General features: G+C 42.8%; 1 protein-coding gene across 3 annotated transcripts in view; it reads right to left on the bottom strand.

The window, feature by feature from the left end:
• The window catches only part of Adam9 (ADAM metallopeptidase domain 9), a 61,754-nt gene extending 51,616 nt beyond the window's left edge, over nt 1-10,138 (bottom strand). For all 3 annotated transcript variants that reach the window (XM_075986374.1, XM_075986373.1, XM_075986372.1), the window contains exon 1: nt 9,910-10,138. In XM_075986374.1, the coding sequence (XP_075842489.1) occupies nt 9,910-10,006 (97 nt within the window). In that variant the 5' untranslated portion in view covers nt 10,007-10,138. The remainder of the gene's footprint in view (nt 1-9,909) is intronic.
• Nucleotides 10,139-10,277: the final 139 nt, after the last annotated feature.

A 10,277-nucleotide genomic window follows, 5' to 3' on the forward strand; every position in this document is an offset into this window, starting at 1 on the left:
ACTGTGAGGGGATGGTCACTGTGTGGGGATGGTCACTGTGAGGGGACGGTCACTGTGAGGGGATGGTCACTGTGAGGGGACGGTCACTGTGAGGGGACGGTCACTGTGAGGGGATGGTCACTGTGAGGGGATGGGGACAGTCACTGTGAGGGGATGGTCACTGTGAGGGGATTGTCACTGTGAGGGGGATGGTCACTAGTCACTGGCTCAGGAGCTTCAGAACTGAATGCTGAGGAAGGAGGACAGCTGCATCTCCCTGAGCCACAAGAAGGGAAGTGGGGAATTTCATAGATTGAAAAAGCCTTATAACCAAATGCAGTCTATAGGCCTGTCTGGATCCTTGTTAAAATGAACCAACTGAGAAAACTCTAAGAACGTCTGGGAAATTTAGACATAGGAAACGTTTGATGATCTTAGGGAACTTTGTGATTTAGCGATTCATGCTGAATATTCAATGATAAAATATATTACAATAAGTACAGTGGACTTGAAGGAAAATCAAAACCAAGATTAAACCTGAATAATGCACACACAGGAGTTCGCTCCTCTTTTTCTGCTCTTATGTATGTTTAAAAACTTCTATAATGCCCGGCAGTGGTGGTACACGCCTTTAATCCCAGCACTCAGGGAAGCAGAGGCTGATGCATCTCTGTGAGTTTGAGGCTAGGCTGGTCTACAGAGCGAGTTCTAGAACAGCCAGAGATACACAAAGAAACCCTGTCTCGAAGAAGAAAAAAACAAAACCTTCTATAATAATTGTTTACCTACAAGCATGAATGAAAAAAGACTAATACTTTTGCTGCAATCATAATTACAAAATAATATACTTGGGCTGGCAAGATGGTTCAGCTGGTAAAAGGCTTGCTGCCCAGCCTGACAACCCTGAGTTGATTCCTGGGACCCATGTGGAGCAAGGAGAGAACTGACTCCTAAGAGTTATACTCTGACCTCCCGGACCACACACAAATACATGCAATTTTAAGATGTAATACTGAATTTATATGTTGCAAATTGTGACTCTAAACTGTCATAAACACTCAAATAGCATAAATCAATGAACTAATCTGTTGGGTGTCTTTTCCATGTGAGGCAAGGTCAGGAAGCAGTAAGAAGTCTATTTCCTACAGTGTGCGTCTCCATTGCCCGAGCCGGTTTACAACGACGTGTATGCTGCTTCCACTGTCGTTCCTTTGCAAAAACTAAGGCGCACCTGCTCAAGTGCTGACCCTGACTACCTAGCAGCTCTGCCTGCCTCATTTCTAATGTCTTTTTCAGGTGCTAGAGATCTACTGGTGAGTCGCACACCAAGGAAAGGCTCTACCAATAAGCAGCCTTCTCTACCTCACACCTGAAGAATGGGTTGACCTTTTCACTCGGCCCCACACCCCCTCCTCCAGTGTCATGGCATCTCATTCATATTAACTGCCCACGTCCTTCAGCCTTCTCACAAACAGATTTGGATGAAGTATGGCATCTAACATTTTCCAAGTTGGCACAGTATAAAACCTGTTTATAGTTCAGGACTTCAAAGACATCGACAGGAAAACATAAGCTATGTCAGGTCCAATACACAGCATACTAAGAGTTTTCCAACTCTTCTCCATCGGTCTCGCAGGCATCTTAACTCATACCATGACTATCATCCAGATATGATGTGGGATGTCCTTCTGTATGCATGTTGCTTTTGTTGATTAATGAATAAAGCTGTTTGGGCCAATGGCTTAGCAGAGTAAAGCCAGGTAGTAAATCAGAACAGAGAGAGAGGAGGAGGAGTCAAAGAGACGCCATGTAGCTGCTGAAGGAAAAAGACACTGGAAAACCTTACTGGTAAGCCACAGCCTCATGGCAGTACATAAATGAATAGAAATGGGTTAATTTAAGATATAAGAACTAGCTAGGAAAATGCCTGAACTATTGGCCAAATAGTGTTGTAATTAATATAGTTTCTGTGTCATTATTCGGGTCTGGACGGCCGGGGAACAAACATGCAGTCTCTAGTCTCCATTTACACAGATGTTTTGTCAATTGGGAAAAACAAAAAACTAAAACCTTATAATACACTATCTTGTAGGCTGATACCCATACTCCTAAATTAACTGGAGTTGGAGGCTATTTCTTTACCTAAAAATGAGTCTTTCAATGACCTCCAGTCTTCTCAAATTCCTAAAACATAGGTTTAAATACATCCTTAAAAACCTCCTTCGCATCAGCCAACCAACCACCAACCCTACTGCTGGAACTGTCAGTCTGAGCGTGCAGCAAGATAAACGAATACTGCAGTAGGCAAAAAATTCTGTGTGATCAGGAGTAAACTGTATTCCAGGAAAAGATGATAAAAAGTGTGGGGGAGAAGAGGTAAGGTGGGGTGGATATGGGAGGGATCAGGAGAAAATATGATCAAAATACACTGTATAAAATTTTCAAAATTTTTTTTAAGTAAACTAGCCTGAAGCCGGATGGGTAGGCCAAGTCTATAATCCCAGCACTCATGGGAAGTGGGTACAGCAAGAGCACAAGTTCAAGGTCAGCTTCAGCCACAAAACAAGTTTGAAGCCAGCCTGAGCTAGAGGCCTAACTAAAAAAGAGCAAAAATGGCATATTTTCCTCTGCCTTCCTGTCGTGACTTGTTACTTCCAAGAAAGTTTCAGAAATTCACTAGAGACCAGAGCACAGACACTGAGAGGCACGGATCACTGCTGCAGTAGGAGAGGCTGAGCCACTGGCAGCCAAACTAACATTTTCACTATGATTCAGAAGAGAACTCCACAGAAAGAAAAATATGAAACACTTCCAAAAGGTAAAATTTGAAGCTCTAATGGGCAAGAAGATGATGTTTCAAGAGTTCTCTATCTAAAACAGGTTCCGTGACTTCCTAAGGTCACCGCCTACTTTACAGGAGAAGGCAGGTGTTCTGTCTTCTAAGGAATCTTTTACCTGGATGGCTACGGGCATAATAAAGCTAGATACAAGAACAGAAAGTAGGCCAGTCATGGTGGTGCATGCCTTTAATCTCAGCGTTTGGGAGAAAGAGGCAGGCAGGGCTCTGTGAGTTTGAGGTCTACATAGTTCCGAAACAGCCAGAGATAGGCAGTGAGTCCCTATCTCAAAAAGACAAAACAACAACAATAACAAATATATGTAGTACATATAATTCTATATTTTTGCCAAATTGAGAACCATATATTATTGAATATATATATATATATTCTGGAAACATGTAAATATTCTAGAATCTTCGTTCGCTGGTTTCCATTTTAAAATAATTTTTATGTTTTGTAAAGCAAATGTCATAATAGTTTGTGGTTTTTTAAGGTTTCAAAATTATAGCACTTCTGTATTTAGGAGTTCTTACTCTGACACCAACTTCTTTCAAAGCCCCAAGGATCCACCTTCTATAGCAAACCCATGCAGAGACCCAGGTACAAAGCTTCTGAGAGAGTATTATTTCAAAAAGAGTATACACTAATATACATAAACTACAAGGGAATCCTTGTTTGTTTGTTTGTTTTTTTTTTTTTGCCAAAATTCCAGCCTGGTTTCTTTTTCCTTATCTCCTGTTCATTCCCGACATGCATTTCCCTAATTCCTCTAATCTATGCTTCCTGTGGGAACCGAAAGGCCATTTCTTTCATTTCACTATAAAGGAAACACATTTAACCTTCCTAACACTGGCACTGTGGGCTGGAAAATCCTTGGCTGTGGGTCATCCTGTGCAGTGTAGGCGTGACCAGCGGCACCCCTGGCCTTCACTCTCCAGACGCCAGAAATGTTAGCTCTGACCGCTCAAGTGTCCATGTTCCTGGAGATATAGGAGATAACATTGCCTCCAATTAAAAACCACCAGGAATGCCAGGTGTGGTGGTTAAAGTCTTTAATCCCAGCACTCAGAAGGCAGGGGCAGGTAGATCTCTGTGAGTCTGAGGCCAGCCTGGTCTACAGAGAGAGTTCCAGGACAGCCAAAGCTACACAGTCAGAACCTGTCTCAAAAGTTTTTTTACAAATTAAAATTAAAACGCTAAACAGCGGGATACAGTTCACAATAAAAGTAAAAATCTTCAATGCAATGCCCAGCAAAATTCTTCAAAGACCTCGAAAGAACGATACTCAACTTCATTTGGAAAAGCAAAAAACCCAGGATACCCAAACCAATCCTGTGCAATAAAAGAACTTCTGGAGGCATCACAATCCCTGACTTCAAACTCTACTACAGAGCTACAGTACTGAAAACAGCCTGGTATTGGCATAAGAACAGACAGGAGGACCAATGGAACCGAATAGAAGACCCAGATATCAATCCACACATCTTTGAACACCTGATCTTTGATAAAGAAGCAAAAAATATCAAATAAAAAAAGAAAGCATATTTAACAAGTGGTGCTGGCATAACTGGATATCAACATGTAGAAAAATGAAAATAGACACATATCTATCACTATGCACAAAACTCAAGTCCAAGTGGATCAAAGACCTCAACATAAAGCCAGCCACACTGAACCTTATAGAAGAGAAAGTGGGAAGCACACTTGAACGCATTGTCACAGGGAACCACTCCCTAAACATAACCCCAGCAGCACAGCCACTGGGAGAAACAATTAATAAATGGGACCTCCTGAAACTGAAAAGCTTCTATAAAGCAAAGGACACAGTAATCAAGACAAAACGACAGCCTACAGAATGGAAAAAGATTTTCACTAACCCCACATCAGAGGTCTGATCTCTAAAATATACAAAGAACTCAAGAAATTGGTCATCAAAAGATCACATAATCCAATAAAAAAAATGGAGTACAGACCTAAACAGAGAACTCTCAACAGAAGAATCTAAAATGTCTGAAAGACACTTAAGGAAATGTTCAACATCCTTAGTCATCAGAGAAATGCAAATCAAAACAACTCTGAGATTCTATCTTATACCTGTAAGAATGGCCAAAATCAAAAACACTGATGACAACTTATGCTGAAGAGGTTGTGGGGAAAAGGGAACACTTCTGCACTGCTGGTGGGAATGCAAGCTGGTACAACCCCTTTGGATGTCAGTGTGGCTATTTCTCAGAAAATTAGGAAATAACCTTCCTCAAGACCCAGTAATACCACTTTTGGGTATATATCCAAGGGATGCTCAATTGTGCCACGAGGACATGTGCTCAACTATGTTCATGGCAGCTTTGTTTGTCATAGCCAGAACCTGGAAACAACCTAAATGCCCCTCGACCAAAAAATGGATAAGAAAAATGTGGTACATTTACACAATGGAGTATTACACAGCAGAAAAAAATAACGACAGCTTGAATTTTGCAGGAAAATGGATGGAGCTAGAAAACATCATTTTGAGTGAGGTAACCCAGACACAGAAAGACAATTATCACATATACTCACTCATAGTTAGTTTTTAAACATAAAGCAAAGAAAGCCAGCCTACAAACCACAATCCCAGAGAGCTTAGACAACAATGAGGACACTAAGAGATACATAGATCTAATCTACATGGGAAATAGAAAGTAGAAAAAGACAAGATCTCCTGAGTAAACTGGGAGCATGGGGACCTTGGGGGAGGGTTGAAGGGAGAAGGGGAAAGGCAGGGAGGGGAGCGGAGAAAAATGCAGAGCTCAATAAATATCAATAAAATAAAATTTTTTAAAAAAAAGAATGGCTAGGCAAGAAATTTTAGTAGGCTTATCAGTCCCGCCCCTAACTAGTGACAGGTAAGCCAAATAAATAAATAATAAAAGTAAAAATCTTAATATACTCTGGGGTATACAAACTTTGATATTAGAATCTACAGAATAAGCATACTATTGAAAAATAAGGACACTAGGGGACATGAACTGAAGAAAAAGTTGAATGAGAAACGTAAAGGCTGGAGACTTAGTAAATGAAAGGGTGTGAGATCTTGCCGCCTCTGACTCAGGATTCTCGTGCATTTCTGAGGAAGTAGAAGCAACTGTGGTAGAAAAAAAAAAATCTTCCAAAGAATTCTACCTAATTGCAAGACAAACAAACGGGTCTGCCAAACCACCGAGAGCCTTTTTCTTCTCACCTTCCTGCTTATTACCTAAACAAATAGCCACCTTTATGTGCTCCCTCTGTAAAAGATGAACTTCCACATTCAGGCTGAGTGAGATAATCTGTTGTCTCAAGTACTCCTGAAGGGAAATGACTGTAATTAAACCCTACCTGCTAGTCACAAGCCTAGCCCAAATCCATGTGTTTCGGCTACTACGTCCTTCAAAGGACATTCCACTGCGTTTCTGCTGCTGTGTTCTACACCGGTACCTGTCTTAAGACGTGTGCTTCTTTATCTGCCTGTCTTTAAAGAGAGATAGGTCCCTATTCAAAATGAGAATGCTCATTCTGGGTTTTATCTCAAAGATCCTATCCCCAAATAAGAAAACAAAATGCTATTTTTGTCTTGAAGTACCCCACTGGGAAAAACTCCAATCATTTAGAAAATGTAATGCTGCTAAGAATTTAAGGCCCTCAAATAGGAATTTAAATTGCTGAAACCAAAGCAGCTACTTCCTATCCAGATATTGCAAGTACTCAATAAAATGTACCCTCAGTCAACAGCCTCCTGTGATCCTTCACACACACACACACACACACACACACACACACACACACACACTTCCTTAAAGCAAACCTGCCCCCTTTGACAACTAACATCTTTTCCGCAACTGTGCAGGCAGGGCCCTCAAACATACTTACCAGCAACACCAAATCCCCTCTTCAAACTAGGGTTGGAAATTTTAGGTCAAGAATGTGATTGTGACAGTCTCTGACTGTGCCACAGAGGTTCATAAGGAGGGAGTGGGCTCTGCCTGCCTGGGGTGCTACTGAAAGTAAAGGGTAGTCATGCTGAGGCGAGATAAACCAGGAAAAAAAATCTCATTCCAAGAACAATGTATCGAAGGAAACAAAACATTTGGAGGTGGAGTTTGTAGGACTGTCCTACAATACAACAAGTTTTGTAGAGAAGCTTTGTTTTTAAATTTTCATAAGATCTAGCAGTAAGTTAAGGTGAAGGAAAACCCAATCCAGGCCAGCATAGTCCAAAACGGACAACTAGCTCTTCAGGGGACAGAGACAGGGAGATCTCTATGAGTCGGGAGCCAGCCAGGGGTACAAAAAGAAATCCTGCCTCAAAAAACAAAGGGAGGGAGGAAGGGGAAAGGAAAGAGACAGGTGTGAAGACTGAACATGAATTTCTCAGGCTAGCTCCCTTTTTTGGTCTTTTTTTAATAATATTAATCTTGGGAGTTGGCACACAAAGAAGCAAGTTTCATCTTGGCATCCTCGTAATGTCATTACAGTTTGTTCTCATCCATTCTCCTCCGCCTTACTCACTCCTGAAAGATATGCCATGGGACAGGAAATTAGGAGAGGACAGGGAAACAGGAGGTGAGTCTGGGAGGGGCTAGAGGGCGAAATGGGGCTGAGTATATTCAAAACACTGAAAGAAATTCTCGAAAATTAAAGACAGTACAATGTCCCACATATTTCTCCCCTATGTGAAATCTAAGTTAATACATCTATGTACATACATATATAGACATATTACACATCTGTGACATGAAAGTTGAAGGAAACTATGGGAGGGAGACCATGGACAAGGAGTCAGAAGATAAAATGAAAAAACATACAATGATAAGCATGCATGAACTGTCATGATGAAACCCATTGCTTTATATACTAATTTTAAGAATTATTTTTAAAAATCTGCTTGACATCTGAAAATGAGCTTGGCATGAACTTCAGTTCCAACTATTACATCTACTTCACTTTCCAATTATTTGTCGTGAGCAAGCTTTCAAACAGCTTCTTCAGGACACCAGAGTTTCTATAAGAAATCGGGGTTAGTCTACATGTTGTATTCAGTACATTACATTAAAAAAAAATGCTGGGTGGTGGTGGCAGTGCAATGCCTTCAATCCCAGCATTTGGGAGGCAGAGGCAGGAGGATCTCTGTTTGAGGCCAGCCTGATCTACAGAGTGAGTTCCAGAACAGCCAGAGCTACACAGAGAAACCCTGTCACAGAGATGTTACACAGAGAATCCCTGTCTCAGGGGAAAAGAAAGACATAAAAAAGAAACTGAGAAGCTTCATACACATCTGATTTCCTTATATTTGTTGGCCCCAAGTTTTTTGTTGGTTTTTTTTTCTTAATTATTTGAATCCACTGTTTAAATCCTCATGGGCACAATGTTGCCAAAACCAGTTAGAAATCCTACCAAACAAGCTTAGCTCCCAATATAACTAGTGTGTGGATGTTTCAGTTTGGTTCATGTTTTAAACATCCTGTATTCCAAAAACTCAGCTGATTTGGGAGATCTTCACTTCAGGAAACTCGAGTTGACTCACTGTGCTCAGTGCCAGCACCTCAAATCTTGGCTCCAGCTCTCTGGCCTCTCCCTCCTAGAATCCATCCTCCATTGTGTTCTCAATGTTTTAGCTGAAATCTGACTGCCACGTGCCTTAAAATCCGTCACTTCCCAGACCAGTGTGCAGGGTGGGTGTGACTCCTTAGCTTGGCGTCTGCCTCCCTCCACTTTCCCTTCCCTAGCTCACTTTCACACACTCACACTTCCCTTGTCTCCTCATAGGGTATTCTCTTTCACATCCACTTACCCTTGGGGAAAGAAAATAAATCCTACATTTATAATGGATCCCTCCCCTCTAACTTGACATTTGCTCACCAGTTTAGCTCAGTTCAAAAATCACTTTCTAAAAAGAAAAAAGAAAGAAAAAAAATTCAACATCTCTCTTATACCTTAATATATATATATATTTGGTCCTCCAAAAGCACCAGAAATGATGTTTACTCGGAGTCTGATAAATGTTGTATAAGTGAGCAGCCGGTCCACTGCAGCCACAATTGAAGAACATAAGGATATTCCATTCATTTTTACACACATGTGTAATAATAAACATACACCCGAACTGAAAATATAGTCTGATTTATACTGACAAACACAAGAAGTTAGAGATTACTAAGCATTCAGACCCTTCCCTATCGATAGTGTGAATCATCAGAACCGATCTGGCCCAGCGTCCGAGTCAGATATTTTCAGTATTTTAAACGCAGCAGAAAGCAAACTTAATTTAAAAGAGAAAGCCAAAGAGAAGAAACAATGTAATTAGTTTAATGAAGGTCAGCGCTCCTGCACTCCAATCTTCACTCATCACCTTTGAAGGCAAGAATTTGGAAAAGCCTTCCGTTGTCCAGCGTATTCCCCGCGCTAGTAGAAATAACTCAGCCATGCATACAATAATCTAATACAAAATATAAAATAAATAACTTATTTCCAGAAAGAAACTAGTGTGTTGATGGTGTGTTTCTACCCCCATTTCATCATCTCCAGTATAAATATCTTACATATTTACGGGAAGTTTCACAATTCAAACGTATTGTTCGACAGGCATTTCTTTCCGATAATCGCCTGGGTTAAACAGAGCAGTGATTCTTTGTCCAGATTTAGAAAGACTAACAACGGGCTCTAGAAATGTAGCTTTTCGTTTATCCTTTTTTATAAAAAGTATTCTTACTCAACAAAAAACGGCCCAAGGAAAACCCGCCTTCTTCTCCATCAGAATCTCGGCGGACCTACTACTGGTGAGTCCGCTAAGACCACGACCGTCAAATCTCAAATTCTGATAGGACTGAAGCTAAAGTTCCAATTCCCAGCCCAGGGCCAGTGACAACCACTCCACCCGCAAGCGCTAGCCGTAGCCCGGGGAGCGGCGAGCGCACGGCCACGGGGCAGCCGGCCGCCGGGCTCCGGGTCAGCACTGTCAGGGTCGCCGGGAGCCTGGGGTCGGTCCACCCACCTCTCAGTCCGCACCACCGGCCACTCGGGAGCGCCCAGCCCGGGACGCGCTTGCTCCCGGAACACCGTCCCCCGCGACACCCACCTGGCCGCCCGGCATCGAGGACCGGGCCCAGCAGGCCACACGCCAGCAGCCACCTTAGTCGCAGAGAGGCAGGGGGCGAGAGCGCGCGCGGCCCCATAGCGAGGGCTTCTGCAGGTTCAGCTCAACGCGCGGCCACCGCCTCCGCCCCTTCGGTCATCCTTGCAACCTCGCGGGGGCCCCCAGGGGCTGGCGGGGCGCGCGCCCACGGCGAGCACGCGCGCGGCACTGACGCAGCCCCCCCCTTCTCCCGCCCGCTCCGGCACTCCTCCCTCCCCTCTCAACCACGCTCGCTCCGGACGTCAGGAAAATACAGTCTGCGGTGAGACGGTGGCCTGCTCCACGCCGGCGGCTCCCGATTGTGCCTGTCT

Source organism: Microtus pennsylvanicus, chromosome 9 (assembly GCF_037038515.1).
Source record: "Microtus pennsylvanicus isolate mMicPen1 chromosome 9, mMicPen1.hap1, whole genome shotgun sequence".
Taxonomy (NCBI): Eukaryota; Metazoa; Chordata; class Mammalia; order Rodentia; family Cricetidae; genus Microtus; species Microtus pennsylvanicus.